Here is a 20,083-nt window from a genome sequence, read left to right on the forward strand (position 1 = left end):
CAGTAAATGTATTAGTTTGCATTTGCTTTTTGCAAATACAATTTTACTAATTTTAATATTATATTTCGGACTAGTCTAAACACTATATATGTGTGATGTATGGCATTTCATGTAGTCCTTTAATAATAAAAAGAAACTTAATTGAATAATGCAGATTTTATAAAACTGAAATTTTTCCTTCAATTTCTGCTATTATTTAAGAGATACATTGTTTCATATCATAAATCATTGTAATAATAAATACGCATGCTGACTAATGCTAATTGAATGCATGTATTACTATTACAGGCTTACTGTTTACGTAGGCGTTAATGGAACGTGCATAGAAAGTCATAGGAGAAAAAATGCGGTACGTAGGTAAAGCTCGCTCTAAAGTTCCTATCTTTTTTGAAGAAATTGCTTTACTAATGCAATAAGATTTCCTTATATCAGGCACTGATTAATTTCAAATTACTTAATGAGTTATTTTAACAAAACTAGATATGCAATTATAGTAATATAACAAGAACTTTTTAAAATCCACGTCTGTGTTTCTTTATATGCATTTCCTTTAATCAAGCGACTGCATTATTTAGAAAATATGTAAACTACTTTTAAATGAAATTTCAACTGAGAATCTAGTTTATTATAGCAGAGGTTTCGTTCACAATTGCAATGTTAACATTGATAGCACAAAAGCCAAGGATCGAGCTAATCTTTCTCAGTCATCGGTTATCGCGTCGACGAATAGGAAAAAAGGAAAGTATACTAACGCAAATAAATATGATATCGTGTTTCGCTGGACGACCAGCGTATGTATTTTCATCAATGACGATAACGTAACATCTCTGATTCTACGTAATAAAAAGATTGCATCGCTAATAATAAAAAGCAAATAAGAAAATGTACCTTGAAAGAGAGAAGCTGTTTGCAGCCAGTAACAACAGCATAAAATATTTCAAAACCTTCCATCTTTTTTTGCCGGCAAGGACTTATTACAACGCTCAACAAGAAAATAATAATGTTCTTTCACCATTACCTTTAATAGCAGATTCACTCTGGGCAAAGGAGTAATAAAGATATACATCTCAAACAACGTTCTTTGTCCTATCATAATTTAAAGGATAGAGGAAACACTAGCTTTATCTCTTGTACTCTACCTGGATTGAATTCTCCACGGATGATATCGAATCAATGTGATAAGATACACTTTATCAAAAAGTAGTTTGCTTTTGACGCAATATTTACGATGACCCGATTGCAGATAAATAATAGCATGTCGCGAAAAATGAGATAAATTGATTTTTGTTGTACTAGAATCGTCCATTAAAAAGCGGGAGTATCTATAAAGTAATTTTTATATTAGAATTGTTCGAATATAATCTTATTCTTAATTTGATAATAAAGCAAATATTAAAGATTATGATCGTACTTTTTAATATAGTAAGACATATAATAGACGCAAGGTGCAACCGTGAATCTGTTGAAACCATTCGGACTCTATTATAGTATAATTCGTGCATTGTACGTACGAATAATGAAGACGCCTTTCAACAGCAACCGACCAAATGAAACCGTCGATTGAAAGTAATTATCAAATGATCCCGATGCGGAATGATATAGAAAGTTCATTGTACAGGAACCTTTTATCATCTAACAGGCCAATCGACCTAATAACGTGACTCGAATAACCAATTGATAATCGTAATATACGTTATTTATTTGTCAACTGTTTCGTATTTTATAGAGAGAAACATTGTTATAAATTTACATGTAAATTTATGTTTCCTTCTTTTTTTAAATTAATAATTTGGTAGATTGTTAAAAGGCGTCGTGGTATATTTTCTATCTCGTTGACACATATAGCGAATGTTTTTGATGCATCCTAGTTGAAATCGAATTACAATGTGTCGTGATCCATCTTAATAGAACAATTCGCGATGCGACCTATTTACATTGTCTTGACTCAAGTACATGCAGCTGCACTAAACTGCAATTTCTATTGTTGCTTACACATCGAAGGATATCATAGTAACTGAAAAAACAAAAGAAAATGTTGCAAAAGAAAAAATATAACATATTAATGGCTAATTACAAACAGAATTATTTATTGCGAGCTTTAAACTTTTGAAGAAAGAAAGAATTCGATAATAGTAATCGATCAACGAAATTTTAAGGCTTTCTTCTTTAATAACGGACACTTTCTTTACAAAAAAAGCTTATTTTTCTATATGGTAATTGAATAATTATACTAAATAACGTGCCTTAATAAGTACTAACACTTGGATAAATTTTAATGGATGCATGAAACACGATGATATCGGTCGTGGTGCAGTAATTGTTATGTAACACCGGTAGAAATTGACACTCAACTCGTGTATGCATGAATATGTGACTGTGTCGACGCATGAACGACTGGCTATGCAAATTTAACTGCAGGAAGATCCGTTTGTTAAATGTTCCGAAGGTCTTACGTTAACCTACGTAAATTTTTTAACCTCCATGGCATGAATATCTAGAAAAGATGCAACTTTCGTGTAACAATTCTAATTTCAAATTAAAGTAATAAATATTTATTTTCCTGATTGTTATACTATGTATAGTTTATGTTTATTTATTTTGAATCCGTCTTTTTTTACTTACCTTATATTAAAACTCAAAATGATGAATTTTTCTAAAATAATTGCCTTTGACATAATTTAAAATTTTTAATTCGAAATTATGTATAAAATCTACCTGTAGATGTCACTGTAGTTTAGTACCGAGCCTCATAAAATAAGAAATCATTAACATATTTGCTAAAAACATTAAAAAATTTGGAAAAATTTATAATATTTCAATTATTGCTTAATGCTAAAAAAATCATCAAAATAATTTCAACCTACTAGTTAGTTAAGCCAAATAGTTCTTGAGAGAATTCTGTATTCCATTGCATTTTCAAGAAACGCTCGCTAGGGGAAACCGTCCATCTATTGAGTCAAAAAGTATTATGATGAAGGAGAAGAAAAGGTCTCATTTTATGAGACAGACAGAGTTATGTATATGTATAAGTTGAGCAGTTTTAGCGTATTTATACAATTAGTGCAGTCACTGGCTGTAACAAATGCACGTGGGTGACGACCAGTTAAGCGGGATAAGTCAAATGTTTTTCCAGGGATATGTCAATAAAACAGTAAATCACAGCATGGAATTTGTAGGTGAGTACTAAATTAGGTGGGGGTAGTTATAAAATTCCGGCCGCCCTACGTTAATGTTAATTTTCGCCAAAATTCATCTACATTATGGGTTAATACTTTAATTACAGCCAGCAACGGTATCCACACTCAGAAAATAGAAACAAATTTACAAATCTTCAAATGAGAAACATTTGAATACTCATTTATGCGAGCCAGTCAGGTGATGGAAACAATATAGTGTCAAAGTAACCTGTTAAATATGCTCAAAATGCTTAAGTTTACATACGTATAATTTTTGAATTGCTTGATTCCTAAAATTAAGACTTCCATTTTCAGATTCTGCGCATTGAAAACTATTAAATAGCAATAAAAAAAGCAATCATTCTGTGTCCACTAAGACTAACTTTAACATTTAATTTTGAACGTTAACCTTACACACATTTGTACACGAATAATTTTATTCTAATATTTCGAGAATATTATTTTAACAATTTCGCAAAGATGGAGAACTGGATAAACGAAAATTTATCAAAAATTTTAGATTTTCCAGTACCAAAGGAGATGGCCGAGTAAGAAAATTATAACAAAATATAGTGATATTCACTTGATGTGAATAATGATAATATTGACATATTTTTTCAGATTCCTAATGAAAATAGAAAACGAAAGGGATTTGGATGATTACTTGCAATCTTTTTTAGATTATACTAATGGAAAGCACAGACAATTTATTTCAGACTTCAAAAAACGACAAGGTTTATATTCTTATCATTCATGTAAATTATTGAATTATTGAATGCCTTTATCATTTCGGAACATTATTTCAGCTTCAAGCAAAGATCAAGCCAAATATAAGAAAGAAAATGATATGAATAATGGAAAGAAAAAGCAAAATGAAAAAAAGAAAGGAAAAGTGAAAGGAAAAGAGACCAAAGAAAATAAACAGGTATATGTCAACAATATTGTTTGAAATTTTTATTTCAGATTTATAATGCTACAGTAATACTACATGTTATTTATTTAGGTGCAAGAAACTATAAAAGTAGATAAAGTGGAAAGAAAGAAAACTAAATTTGTCAGTATATATTCTCAAGATGGCAATGAGAGAGAAATTTTATTAAAAGGTATTTTATTCATTAAGAAATTATTAACTATTAAGGGACTATAATATAGAAATTGACATAAAAATATTTTATTAGGTAGATACAAGTGTAATTGCGAAGCAAAGAGACATGCATTGATTAGTAACTGCCTCAATTGTGGTAGAATAGTCTGTGCTCAAGAAGGAGCTGGTCCTTGCTTTTTCTGCGAAGAACTTGTATGTTCTGAGAAAGAGCTAACTATTCTTTCTAGTAATACTAAACAAGCTGATCAGTTATACAATAAATTGATGAACCAAAAAGCTAACAAAAATCTGGAAGAATCAATAAAACAAAGAGATAGACTTCTCGAATATGATCGTGATGGGTATGCATTACATGTAATCTTGTATAATTTTTTCATGCAAGAATAAGGATATAGCTGTACTAATTTACAGAATACAATACACGAAAGTAATTGATGATGAATGTGACTATTATCAATCAAACAATACATGGTTAACAGAAAAGCAACGAGAAAAGTTACAGAAGTTGGAAGAAGAAATGCATGAAAGGAAGCATATGTCTCATTTAAAGAGAAAAATCTATGCAACTATTGATTTCACAGGAAGAGAGATAATTGAAGAGAAACAAACTGAGGATTTTGAAGAATTCAATGAAGAACATTTGCAAGATATATCTGAATCATTCAGTGAAATAGAAAATAGTAATAGTTGCCCAAATATAGAATTTACTCCCCCCAAGGTAAAAATATTGTTTTAACAAATAATTAAATATATTCATATCGTTATTATATAAAAGAAACATAATGTTGAATTCTAATTGTACAGTATGTGGAATCACATGAATTGGAATTGCGAACATCAAAAGTGAACATTTCTTCTAACACACGAAATATTATTCAAGACAAAGAGTATTTAGAAATGTCTGATCCTGGCTTATGTTTGAGCATGCACCAACCTTATGCATCTTTATTAGTGGCTGGAATAAAAGTGTAAGTTTATAATATTTTAAACAGATTAATTCCAATATGAATATTTATATAAGAAAATTATATAATTTTATAAGAATACCTAACGCTTTATTACTATTATAGTCATGAAGGTCGTACATGGTACTCATCACATAGAGGAAGATTATGGATTGCTGCAGCATCTAAAATACCAACTAAGGAGGAAATTTCAACTGTAGAACAATATTACCGTGTTTTAAAAAATGGTTAGTATAAATTAGATTTATGAATAAAAAGTAAAATTTCACCTTAATTATATTGTAGTTTACAGATTATCACAAATTGCATTGATGTTTTACAGAAAAAATAATGTTTCCTGAAGTTTATTCAACTGGTTGTCTATTAGGATGTGTAACAGTTACTGATGTTTTACCACAAGAGGAATATAGGAAATCTTACCCAGATGGAGAAAGTGATAGTCCTTATGTTTTTATATGCGAAAATTTTGTTGCATTGCCAATTAAATTTCCGATACAAGGAAAGCATAAAATTTGTAAGTATTTCTTCATTTTTAGTGGTGCACTTTTTATTAAAAATAATTCTTATGATCCTTATTATAATTTATAGATAAATTAGACCAGAAAATTCATCATGCTGCTTTAAAGATGCTAGATAAATGTACAAAAAATATACGTTAAATATACAAAGTAGTATATCTGTTATTGTTCCAGATGTAGCTTTTTTTTAAAGAATTCCTCTGGTTCACTACTTTTGCACTTCGCATCCAACCTCAATCTCTTTATTATTACGTTATTTCTTCTTTCTCTTCTTCTGTACCTTCAGAACCTTTTTTATTTTATTTATCATTTTTATTTCTCTTTTTCTTATTTCTCCTCTCTTCTCATCGAAAGTTACCTGAATTTTCTTCTACATTTCTACTAGCCTTTGCTTCATTCTATATCTATTATTGTTAAAAACAAGCAGTGCAATATTCATATTTGTTTTAATATTAAGTTTATATGTATATAATATGAATATTACATAACTTTAATATTTTAGTACTAAAAAATAAAGTACATATTTTGCATAATCTATATTAAATATTATTTATTATCTGTACATAATATAATATATTACAATGTACACATAGCTTGCAATATATTACAATAACTATTACAAGACATACATATATCCTTTTTACATTAACTGTTTATTTATTATTCACTTATTCCTTTTACGTGCATTCAATGAAAAAATATTAGCCGTTTTCTCTTATTTCCGTTAAAATATCAGACTTTAGTAAACGTTAAAAGTAGATTTCAGTAAAGTTATTTTTACATTTAAACAGTTTATATATTTGAAGTACAAAGAGAACATTTTTTATCGAAACATGACGTTATAAAGTTTATTGTTCTGTTATAAATTTTGGAATTCATAGTAAAAATATTTTGAAGATAATAGCAAGGAATTTCTCTTTTATAAATCCTGGCAAAGCGTTTATAATTAAAAATAAGAAAATTACAAATTAAATGATTAAAAGTTTTAAAACATCTATAATATCATCTTGCAATAATTACTATGCTAAGAAGACTCTAGAATATGTAATTTATCTTTTGTAACAATTTCAACAAATTAAAGGTATCGAAAACAAAACTTTGTACTTACAAACTAATCCAAAGTTAAATAAAGCTATAACAACATATTATATGCAATGAAAGAGCACTCAAATTATCATAAATAGATTGATATGTAAAGACTATAATATGTATGGCTTAAACTAAATTTGTATTGTTTCAAATAAGGTACAAATAAAATTTAAAAAAAAATGTATATTTAATATTACATATTTTATGAATAGCATTGCAGCATTGGGAATGTATAAATAAATATCAAACTACGAAAAATAAATTTCAGTATAAAATTAACAATTGCACAATACGATTTTTAAATTGAAGTAATCAAAACGTATCAACAAGATATATAGATTCAAATTACATGTTTATTAATCTGTATACTGTGCGATCTATCAATTATCATTTAATTTGCATTTGTTTTCTAAAGGTACACAAATATTATAATTTGACAACAATATTGTCCAGTTAAAACAAAAGGTGATATAAACAATAAATAACATTACCATTATAAAATGGAAGATGTTATTAATATTTTTCCTTTTCTCAATTCAGATAATACAACAACATGCAATATCTCTAATTGCTTCACAATCAAAAAATAACTTTTACAATTAGGTTTAATAATATTCTTAATTTTGTGATATTAATTTAAATAAAAATTAATAAAGAAAAACAATGCATTATATATAAAATATAATTTGATGTCGTATATATCTGTGTGTGTACATATGTATTGTACAATACACGTTAATATTTCTTTTTTAAATAACAATCCAATATATTCAACAGATAATTTTTTTGTTAAAATACGAGTTTTCTCTATGGATATAATATATACGTATACGCTATAGAATAAATAGTTTTTACTACACAAATTGATAATAATTTTTTACTAGATTAATTTTTAATATCAAAAATCAAGTCAAATGTATACATAAATAGATTTTTAATAAAAGTGATAAAATTTTATAAAATAAAGTCATATATTAAAATAAAACGAACAAAAGAAATAATTTTATACAGCAAATAAAGGAAAGTCCAGAAAAGCAAATTTTGTTTAATTTAAATTAACAGAAAATAATATCCACACACAAATTAATGATAGGCCACCAGAGTATGTACTATCGTAATACTAATGTACCCATATCACAAATCTATTCAAACAAGTTTAAATAAATAATTTCATATTTCTCCCCTCCCATGTTATACGCGCTTTATGAAATTCTAAATTCGATTAATATAATAATACCCTTTAAAATTTGTTCTCTAAATAAAGCAATCAAGAAAAATTGTTACTACTTATATCAGCTATTTTCAGCATTATAAGTACTAACATCTTTTTCAAACATTTCAAATATTCTTCTTAGAACAATATCGAGCATCCAGGAAATGTATACTTACCACTTCCTTTTTTTAAATTTCAGACACATGGAAAACAATGGAATATGATATTTGTTTCGAACAGTTAAATATCTAAATATAAGTAGGTGAATCTTTTAAACTGATACCACAAGCATCACAGACCGAGACATTTTTCTCGTTTACTAATGTACATCGTGGGCATTCTTTTCCACCACTTGCTAATGGTTTATCCTCGTTTCCTTTGTGCCTAGACTTTCCACACATCTCACAAATTTCCTTTGATGAACAATTAAGATAGGTGCAAGTAGCACAATTCCAATTCACAGCTTTATCTTCTGTTTCATTTCCTTTTTCCGAGTGAGAAAGCTCTAAGTTCTTCAACGTATCCGCGATTTTTACAATTTGATCCGCCGATCGATGTGAACGTTGAATTGGAAGCGTCTGACTACCATGTCTTTTTTCATTACTATGAGGAGATGATTGACTTTCTGAAGATGCATCGTGATATCTATTCGAGTCCATTAAATCGAAGGAAGAAGACTTCTTTTTGAAGGGTAATGTATCGTGATGATGATGTCGGCCATTTGTCATAGACGATTCGATGTCATTCACATCGGTTCTTCCACTCCTCCTTTTTTCAGAGCGATGTATACTATGTTTCTCATCGTTATCATTTTGTTTAAAAGATTTTTGTTTACTCAATCGGGACTCGCATTCCCGTTTGTGTAAAATATCTTCTCGATTACCAAGATCTTTAGAATAGCCTAAACTTTCTAAATTCCTATACACAAAGTCCCAAGAGTCATAATTGTTCCTTTCACCGACCGATTTTGCAGATTTTCTATCGATTTTTCCGTAATCGTAATGGTTTCCATCACTAGATTGTCTTCTATAAAAATCTACTTCCTCCAAATCTGATATTCTATGAGATATCTTTCGATTATGTAATTTATCATAATTTGCAACTGAAACCGGCATATCAACCTCAATTAGTCTACCCGTTGGTACTCTTGTATATCCTGGCATTGTAGTATAATACGGATTGACTCCACTCATATATTTATTACCATGTGGTAAACATCCATAGGCACTACATCGATTTCCAAAACTGTGATCTACTGGTTGAAAATATTTGTAAGTTCCAGGTATTGAATTTGTATCTTCGATATACCTGTATTCTGAATGACAAGCAGGCATTGATGTATTGTAACTGGGAGGCATAATGTGATAAGGAATTGATGGTGATACCGCATCCACACATGTAGTTTGCGGATAATGATAATCTCTATAATTCTCCGCTTTTGTTCGAGTTTGATGCATTTTCTCAAGAAAACGATAGTTCAATGCTCTGATTGCTTGTTCTGGTGTACCAACGTGATTTTCCCGAAATTCTAATACTTCTAACCACGAGATACTATAATTCTGTGAAACATTCTCCCATATTTGCTTCAAGATCTACGTTTGAAATTGTATCTCTTTTATTTAAGTGTATCTTTATAGAAAAAGTACTATAAAAGTATCATAATAAATATTCTTACCTGACATTCAACAAAAGCAACTATTGCATCTCTGCTTACACAAGATACTTTATCAGGGTCAATAGGACCCTCCAAAGTAAGCACTCCTAACCCTGTATGTTTGTATCCCATTTGTTCAAACATTAATTCTGCTCCTATTAAATTTGCTTCTACTTCATGCTTATAATATCCACTATAAGTCTAATATAAAGAAAAGTTTAATTAATTGAATATTTTTATAGCTTGAAAAAAGCAATGTAAAAGATTACAAAAATATTAACCTTTAATGTTCTATATTCTCTTCTCCAAGGCTGAGCCAAAAGATTGGCAGCATATAAAGAAATAGCACTCCAGGCAGTTGCAGCTCTATATCCACTAAAATCTTGCAATGTGGCTGCTGATCTGTGTAATATATCTGCGGTTTCTTGAAATACATATTTATTTTCATTTGGAACAAGGCAAAGATTCTCTTTAATAAAACCTAAAATACAGAAAATTGTTAAATATTAAGCATTCAATATTGTTACATATTTATTATATATTTACCTTCAAGTTTATGACGCTGTTGTAATTTTAAAGGACTATCGTCTGTTTGTAGATAAACCAAATGGCTTTGCTCTAATTTCATGCTAATTTCTTGCAATCTATCCTTGCCTCTTATTATTAAGTCATTTGCCATTTTTATCACTGCAACAATATACATTTCTGGTCACTTGTATTTTCTATATGTCTAAATTTGTCCAAGTTATTTCACAGAAACAAAACATTTAGAAAAAAAAACAGTATTTACATGTTTAATGTAGGATACTTAAAAATTTGAATAGTTAAATAGTAATATTATTCAAAATGAAACACAAATAAAATATCAGTGAAAAACAGAAACGAGCTTAAAGATGTCATTCAGAAATAAACATCTTTCACACCTATTACAAAACCGTCTAGAAATGCAGTTTTAGATCAAATTCTTGATTCAAACTATGGCTAGCTCCAACCTAAAAATAAATCCTATATTTAGAAGCACCGCTACAGTGTTTACTCCAGGAGCTACCATAATATATTCTCTATTTGGAAAATGCTCCATCTCATGTAGAAACGTTCATCGAGCTTTTCATTATATATCAAAAACATATTATTCCACTTCATAAACAATAAATATTTTTCTTTACAACTTTTTTCTTGGTTATGTTCAAGTTACATCAAGAGCATGAAACAAACATATGCTAGAAAGATAGTCGTCGATACAAAAGCTGCGTATAGAGTTATCACATAGTTATCACCACGATTCATGTTCATTTCGGACAGCTATAGTTGATCTCACAGATGACAAAGTCATAGTTAATGTTATTGTTTACATTAAATTTACATCCAAATTTTTTTATACTATAATTTAGTGGATAATTATAATAACAATAAAAAACACAAAAAATGATGACAGATATGGAAGAGGCAGAAGCAAGAGAACTTCAATTACAAATTGAGAAACGCGATAGGTAACTTTCTGCGTTTCACATTATTTATTTATTTTACAATTGTTTGTAAACATAGTCACACTTTACAATTACATATAAAATTCATTTATTTATAATTGTACACAACTATGAGTATCGATAATATACATCACATCTTCCCAAAATTTTATAGTAAAGAAGTTGAATTCGACTTCAAAGTAGCTGTGAAGAAATTAGCAGAAGGATTTTTAAATCAATATCAAGAACAGTGGGAACAAACTGAGAAAAAACTTGATGAAGTAAAGTAAGTAGAAGTAAGAAATATAAATATTTCCTGATTTTATGTTTCTTGCTATTTTTGTTTAGAAATAAGCAAGAGACTTTGCTCGATCAGATGCAAACTGAGAACAAAAAACTTCAAGATGTTTTTGATGATGTTAAGCTAAATGAAACGGCAAGTATATTGATATTGAAATATAAATTTCATTTTACAGAAATTTTTGATATGAAAGAATGGCCTAAAACATAAAATATATAAGAGAAATATGTATTATAGTTTCAGATGATTAAAGTTAGTCAAGGTAAATTAATATCAATGAAAAAAGAAATGGTTTCCATTCATGAGAGGACATTCAGATTAAAAGTGAGTTATAATATTTATGTACTATACATATATATTTCTAATTTACTATTATTTATGTAATGTACACATTATATTTGTGTAGAAACGAGCGTCAAGGTTGCAGCAGATAATACAGAAGGAGGCCTTAAATAGAGAGCAACAACGAGAGCAAGAACTTCGTCGGGAACAAGAATTAATTGGTAAACCAGCGATAAGTTAAGAAAAACCATTATCTAGAGAGATAATTAATATCAGCAAAGACACATAAACATATAAGAACAGATTGTACTTATACACACATCATGCTAAAATGTGTGTCTAAACTTAGTCATTGATTTTATTGTGTAATATAACTTATACATACATATTTTTATACATTACCAAACAATTTCCCATTGTCCATTAGAGTCACATTTCTCAGTACCTTTACATAAATAATTAAATGTTGTTCTCGTAGGAAAACCAATGATTTCCCTATCTTCTTGTATTCTAAATGTGTATGTCGATTCATATGTTCCTATAAAATATCTACAAAAGGATGCAAATAATACATTATTCCTATTCATAATATAAAACATGAGATATATTATTGTTAATTCTTACCTAGCGTGGGAACTAATTATTTGGTCAATAATTGCAACTCCGCCGTCTTTAAATTTACTTAATACGTAATCTGATGAAATAAATCTAAGAACTGTATAATTAGATAGGTACTGTTTGAGTTCACTGAATTCTAAACAAATTGATATGATTAATAGATATGCCCGTGTATCAATCTCTTAAGGAAGTTTCAGTATGATTTACCTTCTTGTGTTGCATCTGTTGCAACAAACAAAGATTTTAATTGGAGTTCATCTAATTTATTTTTTAACTGAGAAGCAGCAGACTGTATTGTTGGCACTGTTGAAGGGCGACCAATTAAAAAATCGCGTCTTCTTAAATGGACTGATAAATAAGGTCCTCCAACTGCATTCCTTATACCCTATAATTAGAAAAAGGTTGTATTTTATAATTTAAATCTTTTTATTAACTTAAGTGAAATTAGATACTTTTTCTTTAGTCCAGTCATCTGGTCGTTCAGTCTTATCATGCTCATTTGTTGAATTAAGGAAAGTTTTTCTATATTCATTAGCAATATTATATAGTTCAGAATTATATCGCATACTACGTCTAGCTTTCCAATATTCTTTTGTACCATAAAAGTCATGTAATGCAATCTCCATGTGATCAAACATTATAGACCTATCATAATAATTAAATTAGTTGTAAAAGATATTGTACGTGACATTTGAGTATTGTTAAACAAATTTTATATTTTCTTACCTATAAACATTAGGTTTCAGATTTTGTTTAAGATCAGATGTCATACCATGAAATTTAATACACTTAACAACTTTAGAAGTTATATTATGATATCCCCAAAAATATCCAATATATTTTTCTGATTCTACTTTATGAAATTGTAATGATTTATCATCACATTCTATTATTTCATTTTTATCTTCAAATTTACCTGTCCTGAACATTTCTTCGTCGTTTTGTAAAATATATACAACATCAAGATGTGTTTCATTATTTTCCGAAGGATATTCTGAAAATGCAAATCTCTATTGATTATATTGTTCATAATAAATAAATGAAATTTTATACCTTGTAAAAACTGACATATTTCAATAACTGGTATATATTTTTGTAAACTTGAAATGTCAAAAAACAGACTCCAAGGCAATTGTGTTTGATATCCTATGTGTTTACTACGCCAATGATACAAATCACCTGTAAAAATAGAATAAAAATAAAATGATGCAAAAACTACTTGTACATTATAAAATTACCCCATGGTGGCAAAACTAATTGCCATTTATAATCTTTTTCTTGCTTGATTAAATTTTTTATAAAAACTGCAACACGAATAAAAACGTCCCTTCTTAAGTTAAATCCTTCCGGAGGATTAACATCGTAGAGTATATAACTGAAAAATCATTATCTATGTAAACAATATTAATTTTAAGGCGATATATATATATATATATATATATATATATATATATATATATATATATATATATACAATAAAGAAGTAAGCTCAGACCGATTTTGCGAGTAACGTGATTGAACGCTGCATTTATTGTTAGTTTCTCCATGTTCATCTGGTATATCACAAAATTCATTTGTAACGATATTTTGTGTAAAATTAATCAAAAGTAATATAAAACACAATACTCTTAAAAATAACAACATATTTTACATTTTAAGGTTATATTTTACGTGTTACGATAGGTCAAGAACACTTCGAACATTTCCGGAGTAATATAAGAAATATTTTGTATTGTATAATGAGTTTTAATAAAATATATAATAAATAAATTTGTATTCAATTTTTATCCTTTTTCAAAAAAACATTTGCTTTCTAAAGAATGAGATTAAGGATAGTAAAAAAACAACAGCAATAACAACAACATTGTACAGCTTGATTTTTGTTATACACGAATTACAGACTTAAATCTCCCTTATTCCAAAATGGTTGTTGATGGGTAGATTACAATTTGCTAATTCAATTGATAATAATTATAATAATGATAATAATAATTATTATTTATCGTCTTATACAATATTTATAATTCATAGTTCAGTTAACATAGTTTCTGCCCCCTTATACAAGTAGGGCTGTTATGTTACATTTACTGTGACTCATTTCCCATACTTTTTCATTTATCCTATTAAAGTATACACTTAGCATATAAAAATTACAAGGACAATTTATATTGGTAATGGTAGTAGCTGTAGTTGTAGTAATAGTTATGATAGTGGTAGCAGTAATGGTAGTTGTAGTAATAGTAATAATTATAGTAGTAGCACTAGCAGCAGTAATGGTAGCAATAATAATATTATCATTATAATTATTTATGCGATAACTATGCTCTGTTATCGTCCCCATTTTCCATGATTTTTTTTTAGTACTTTTCACACGCGCGTATACTTGTATTATGAAATCTCAGATCCAATTCTTGGTTGCTTAAGACTCCAAGTGTACTGTGGGCACAGAAAGTTATCCACTGTCCCTGTCAAAATTTGTGCCTCGTTGTGATTCTTTTTAAATGTGTGCTGTTTTATAGTTTCTTGTCACATTCTGTTAGCAATGACATTAACTGGTAGTAGAATTCTTAGTCTGCAAACATTGGTACATATCATAATACTGAATTGTCATTATAATAAATATAACACGAAATTCATTTCTATTATACTAATTCCCCTCTTGTTTTGCACCTCCATATGAATTCTCTATTGTTAACATCACAGCTAAAAAGTTGCTTTATGTTAACAGGAAACACACTATTTTACATTCGATATAAGAAACGTGAAGTAGTACATGATATTTAAAACTTTTAAAAAGAAAAAAGGGGCAAATGGTTTATGCATTAATCGCACAGTGCACTCATTCAGATATATGGTATTATTTGAATAGTCCATCACTTTTTTCACACGCACACTTCATTTCCATATTTGCCACAGTTTTATACATATATGTATATATACACACGTATATACATGTGCGTTTATGTATATATATGTATATTTATATTTGAAATGATATTTAAATTTCTAGCAAACATTTTAAGTTTCATTATTTGCAATAATGAAATAACATAATGTCTAATATTTGTTTTCTATTTATTTTTCAAAAAAATTAAAAATATCTTAAAGAAATAAATAATCATGTAAAGTGATTTGCAAATGCTAGAAACAATATTCCTTTATACTTTTCAAGTATAAAATTATTCTGAATATAGAATATATAACTTAAGTAAATAAAAATTCCATGATAAACGAATAAGTACAAATTTCATAAAAAACTGATTTATAAGAACAATATAAAGTTTAACTAATCATTTTAGCGACCATCTTCTGATAATAATTAAAAAATTTATTTCTTTGTGCACTGTGTACCATACTATACATACATATATATAAAACACACACAAATATATGTATGTATAGTTTTATACTACTTCACATTTAGAAATATTTCTGACGATTACCTGCTTACTAGCACAATTGAAAATTTTTATGCTGGCACAATTACCTGAGAATCCAGGTAAAATAGTCAGATATAAATAAAAATCAGTATAATTACATATTGATGATTTATGCACTTGTACAGAATCATCGCATACAAGACAAACATTTTTAAATGATCTACAAATCTCTTGGGTTTTGATTTATCTTGTAGTTGATGCTTCTGACAAAAATGTTACATAAACCAAATATTTTCTTTTCATTTAAAATGGGCCCAACCCATGCACTTGTTGCACACACAATTTTTTACTTTGATCGATTTCCTTTGCTCCTGAATAAATTTATTTGAAATATTTGTTGCATATTTACTACTGGGTTGGCAACTAAGTGATTGCGGATTTTGTCATTAGGTGGTATTGACAAAATCGGCAATCACTTAATTGCCAACCCAATATTATTCTTTCCAAATTACTGCAGCAATCTAATCTAAAAATTCCATCATATAGATATATTCCAACAAAATTTACTATAATATTCATTCAGAAGTAAAGTAATTGGATATTTAATAGCGATTTAACATTTGTTATTATTAGGATTGTAGTATATTTACCTGCATTGGGCTTTGCAATAAAATGTTAAAAAAATTACAGGGATGTTAATAAATAATTCGTATATACACAGGGAAAGATATATACACATACACACTCACACACGTACGCACGCGCTAACATATGTACAATAACTAGCATTAACACACACAAACATATGTCATACAAAAATCCAGAATAACGTTAAACTTGTTCTTCCGGCAGTTCGGCCGAATTGAGCATACAAAAAGAGTGTACGAAAGAAAAGATACATTGTGAAATAACACATAATACAGACTGTTACATCACAATATTACATATGTTTTACGTGCATGTTTTTACCATGTATTAGCATGTATATTTCGTCTAAGAACCAAAAATGAATTATACAGAAGAACAATATTTCGTTTAATGTAATTTCATTTCCTCTATACTTTTTACAATCTTATGATATGTGTAAACTGATAATAAAGAAACTTAAATATTATAAGTGTCTTTCTTTAGGTATTGATAATTTGTTATACAACACATAAAGCTGTTACATTTAAACAAAACAGTTTGCTCAGCATTGCTGAAGACAATATTTAATATTCATTGTTTTGCTTCTTCATCAGCATGTACACTCTAAAAGGGTATAATACATATCCTTTTATGGGCATAAATTTGTACCGAATAGAAGAAATTCGAAAGCAAAACAAATCCTAAGTTTAAGCAGTTGTTCATTATTTTTTGGTAAAAACATTACGTATATAGTAGATGCTATTAGTTTTGCTTATTCAAGCTCTATTCGATACCGAGCAGTCGGAGGCTGGATTCAGGCGAAATTTTTTCGTATCTATGTATATATTTATAGTTAAATACATAGAAGGCGGCAAAGCTGCTACATATCGAGTCATGATTTACATATATGCGATTATGAATGTGGCTGCTTTTTGGAAGGTTTGCTTTTATTTCTTTTCCTTGGAATGTCCATTGACACTATTAACTAGCGTACATTAAAAATAAGTTCAGTCATTTACACATACTGCAGACACTTCCGAAAGGGAGAGACGGCCATTCTGTTTCACAAAGTGACTCAGTTTTGTATATCTATTCATTTGTACAAATTAGTTCTGTACAATCGTGTAGCATTACATTAGGATTAAAAAAGGGTATACATTGTAATACTATTGTAGAAATGTTTTACCTCAAATAAACTTTTCTACTAGTATTTTGGAGATTGTTCAGTGTAACTAAAATAACTAAACACGTGTGCAGTTCCGAATTATTAATCGTTGTTTTTTTCTATATTCCGATAATCAGTTTTCTTTAATAACTAAATAATATAATTTGCATATGCAAACGTTTTTACTACGACGAGTTATCTTTCAACACAATATCAACAAGAAATTCGGACTTAACATCCCCCGAAAGGAATTAGCCGACGATTAAAAATCATAGGACCAGTTATTAAAACATTTATATAAAGAAACAGGAGCGTACCACCTTGTCTCAGTATTGAGGTAGCGTAACGTTGCTTTGGCTTAGCGAGTCTTTCTGATTATCTAGAAATATTTCAACTGATCGGTGGTACTTAGAAAAGAAAAAGATTTCTACACGCTGAAGAATGAGACTGTACATTATGATCTTTACATGTAAGACATATTTTGATCTTCCTACTGCGTACATATATGTCAAGTGTCAACGTTACATTCTTGTACACACGTGTACGACTGTGCAATCATCGTACTGCATTGTAATTTCTTTGGTAGAAACTATTTGGTACGTATGCGCCCATTCGGAAGGTCGTGCAGAGCAATGAAGTTACAACGAATGAACAGCTCGCAGGGGGTAGTTCACAGGGAAACAAACATCAACAACGATTCCTCAAGTATCAACAACATTAACAACATCCCATTATAACTTATCATCATTATTGTGATCGTCTCTATCATGACCAGTTTTATCATTACAGTCACTGTCGTAATCTCAGTCTTTCGCCACACCTTCAGCCTGATAACATTTTGTAATGAGTAATTATAATTATCATCGCAATCATTGTCTTCAGCAACATCGTCATTACTGTTAAATAATATTTATGGCCATTGTTAGTGTATTTTTTTGCTGTTCTTGTTATGGCCATTTCTTCTTTATTTCATTTTTTCTTTCTTTTACCTCGTGACTTTTTATTATATTTATAACGCTCTTCATCTTCGTGAATTCTTTCTCACTATCGATCGAGTCTACTAATAGTCATTCCTGGAACTTTGAAACAAGATGTTAAGAAATACTTGCAAATGAACTATCGACATGAAATTCTTTTCTTTGAATGAATAAAAAATGCTAGAGAGCCGAATGAGACATGATTTCCTTATGATTAAACAAAATAAAGATAGTATAACGATATACGTGACTGATCGATAGAGTTCATTATCAATTAAAGTTACAAAGTTCCTTAATTTTATAACACCTACTAACTTTGCGTACATGTACTTATACATTGCGCGATTATTTTGGTATAAAATGTCCGTTCCTTAGTTCACGATAAATAAAAAGCAGTTCCTTTAAACACGTCCATGCAACCGGTTGTCTGATAATTTTCTAATTACGATAGTTGCTTCGGTGTAATTCTTTAATATATTACGTGTTTATATGTGATCTACAAACATTTAAAATTCATCGAAATAACAGAGGAGGACAAGTATTCCAGCGCTCCTTCTGTATGAAGTAATATGTGTGTGTGTGTATATATATATATACATATATATATAATATATATATATGTATATATTGTTTTATATATATATGGCTTATTAGGTCACTGTCTTATAGATGCAGAAATATAGAATGCAGTCTTTTCCTTGTACATAAATAGTTTCCTCGAGAGCAATGGCACTAATATAATTTTGGGGATTTTTATTTTGTGCGGTATGTGGTATTATCAAAATAGACAGTTGTTTTATAACTATTTGTTACATAGTATAAGTACATAATATAGTATAAGAAATATGCAATTACGTCCTGAAAATGTTTACGAACTACCATGATATTCATTATTCCGAAAGCTACAAGTCTTGCTATTCTTAAGAAATCGAGGTGAAATTAGACAGAATTATTGTCGTAATTACCTATAACTGATTCTTTGGGCTTTCGAGGAAAAATATATTTCACGATTCCCTGACCGCTCACTACATTTCAGTATCTATATGAGAGTAATTGATTCAGAATTATTATTTTTTATCCGAAATCCGTAACAAACGGTTTATGAAACATACGCGACATAAAAATTGATAAAACGTTTTAAATTTTCTCCTTGAACATACAATAAATCACCATTTTCTTTTAACAGATTATGTCCGATCGTGTTTTCATATCACCGCGTGTTACAGCTCTTAACAGTATGAAGATACCCTTAGAATGATACTTAAAGCTCTTACAACTTTTACAACACACTTGCATACAGAGAGTAGTAATAGCTGGGGTTTTGGACTAGACGTGATGTGGTTGAAGATGAGGCAGCCTGCTAGACGAGTTGGATCAGGATTTCATACTATTCGCTTCATCGAGTCGCCTTTCTGTTCCTACTGTTAATAAATTTGCGAACTCCATCTCTAACAACTGCCGAGCCTGTTGAAGTACAGAAAAATGGTAAAAATAGTAAAGATAGTAAAGATTATATATAATTTTTAATCTCTGATAACTATATAGCA

At 28.9% G+C, this 20,083-nt stretch overlaps 5 protein-coding genes and 1 long non-coding RNA gene across 23 annotated transcripts in view; 2 read left to right on the forward strand and 4 right to left on the reverse strand.

Moving 5' to 3' along the window:
* Nucleotides 1–2,084: 2,084 nt before the first annotated feature.
* On the reverse strand, nucleotides 2,085–2,991 carry LOC143303407 (uncharacterized). Its single transcript, XR_013059627.1, has 3 exons — nucleotides 2,865–2,991; nucleotides 2,623–2,777; nucleotides 2,085–2,494 (listed from the first exon to the last, which is right to left on the reverse strand). It is a non-coding gene; the product is annotated as an uncharacterized LOC143303407 (long non-coding RNA).
* Nucleotides 2,992–3,016: 25 nt separating this feature from the next.
* LOC117155265 (activating signal cointegrator 1) lies at nucleotides 3,017–5,937 on the forward strand. Its single transcript, XM_033331067.2, has 12 exons — nucleotides 3,017–3,176; nucleotides 3,284–3,400; nucleotides 3,492–3,724; nucleotides 3,798–3,910; nucleotides 3,983–4,101; nucleotides 4,180–4,279; nucleotides 4,355–4,622; nucleotides 4,693–4,999; nucleotides 5,086–5,249; nucleotides 5,352–5,473; nucleotides 5,569–5,760; nucleotides 5,835–5,937. The coding sequence occupies exons 3-12, from the start codon at nucleotides 3,657–3,659 to the stop codon at nucleotides 5,903–5,905; spliced, it is 1,524 nt and encodes a 507-aa protein (XP_033186958.1). The 5' UTR covers nucleotides 3,017–3,176; nucleotides 3,284–3,400; nucleotides 3,492–3,656; the 3' UTR covers nucleotides 5,906–5,937.
* Nucleotides 5,938–6,297: 360 nt separating this feature from the next.
* On the reverse strand, nucleotides 6,298–10,889 carry tamo (PUB and ZnF_RBZ domain-containing protein tamozhennic). Of its 3 annotated transcripts, none has more exons than XM_033330438.2 (5): nucleotides 10,713–10,889; nucleotides 10,267–10,407; nucleotides 10,002–10,201; nucleotides 9,742–9,921; nucleotides 6,298–9,658 (listed from the first exon to the last, which is right to left on the reverse strand). In XM_033330438.2, the coding sequence occupies exons 2-5, from the start codon at nucleotides 10,397–10,399 to the stop codon at nucleotides 8,315–8,317; spliced, it is 1,857 nt and encodes a 618-aa protein (XP_033186329.1). In that variant the 5' UTR covers nucleotides 10,400–10,407; nucleotides 10,713–10,889; the 3' UTR covers nucleotides 6,298–8,314. The 3 variants fall into 3 exon arrangements, with proteins under 3 accessions (XP_033186329.1, XP_033186331.1, XP_033186328.1); XM_033330440.2 differs by having other exon boundaries at nucleotides 10,644–10,888; XM_033330437.2 differs by lacking the exon at nucleotides 10,713–10,889 and adding an exon at nucleotides 10,511–10,650.
* A 111-nt stretch (nucleotides 10,890–11,000) lies between these two features.
* On the forward strand, nucleotides 11,001–12,024 carry Pldn (biogenesis of lysosomal organelles complex 1 subunit pallidin). The gene is made up of 5 exons (XM_033330452.2): nucleotides 11,001–11,210; nucleotides 11,362–11,472; nucleotides 11,535–11,622; nucleotides 11,725–11,811; nucleotides 11,894–12,024. The coding sequence occupies exons 1-5, from the start codon at nucleotides 11,146–11,148 to the stop codon at nucleotides 12,008–12,010; spliced, it is 468 nt and encodes a 155-aa protein (XP_033186343.1). The 5' UTR covers nucleotides 11,001–11,145; the 3' UTR covers nucleotides 12,011–12,024.
* Nucleotides 11,823–14,176, reverse strand: O-fut2 (O-fucosyltransferase 2). Of its 2 annotated transcripts, none has more exons than XM_076622983.1 (9): nucleotides 13,883–14,176; nucleotides 13,626–13,762; nucleotides 13,441–13,566; nucleotides 13,114–13,381; nucleotides 12,840–13,032; nucleotides 12,595–12,772; nucleotides 12,394–12,523; nucleotides 12,172–12,318; nucleotides 11,823–12,023 (listed from the first exon to the last, which is right to left on the reverse strand). In XM_076622983.1, coding segments are annotated over exons 1-9 (1,329 nt in total). In that variant the 5' UTR covers nucleotides 14,032–14,176; the 3' UTR covers nucleotides 11,823–12,022. The 2 variants fall into 2 exon arrangements, with proteins under 2 accessions (XP_076479098.1, XP_033186332.1); XM_033330441.2 differs by having other exon boundaries at nucleotides 12,155–12,318.
* Nucleotides 14,177–14,358: 182 nt separating this feature from the next.
* Liprin-alpha (PTPRF interacting protein alpha) overlaps nucleotides 14,359–20,083 on the reverse strand; it is a 42,019-nt gene continuing 36,294 nt past the window's right edge. For all 15 annotated transcript variants that reach the window (XM_076622968.1, XM_076622966.1, XM_076622972.1 and 12 more), the window contains one exon: nucleotides 14,359–20,000. In XM_076622968.1, coding sequence (XP_076479083.1) covers nucleotides 19,911–20,000 — 90 coding nt within the window. In that variant the 3' untranslated portion in view covers nucleotides 14,359–19,910. The remainder of the gene's footprint in view (nucleotides 20,001–20,083) is intronic.

This window comes from Bombus vancouverensis, chromosome 12, assembly GCF_051014615.1.
Source record: "Bombus vancouverensis nearcticus chromosome 12, iyBomVanc1_principal, whole genome shotgun sequence".
Classification (NCBI taxonomy): domain Eukaryota; kingdom Metazoa; phylum Arthropoda; class Insecta; order Hymenoptera; family Apidae; genus Bombus; species Bombus vancouverensis.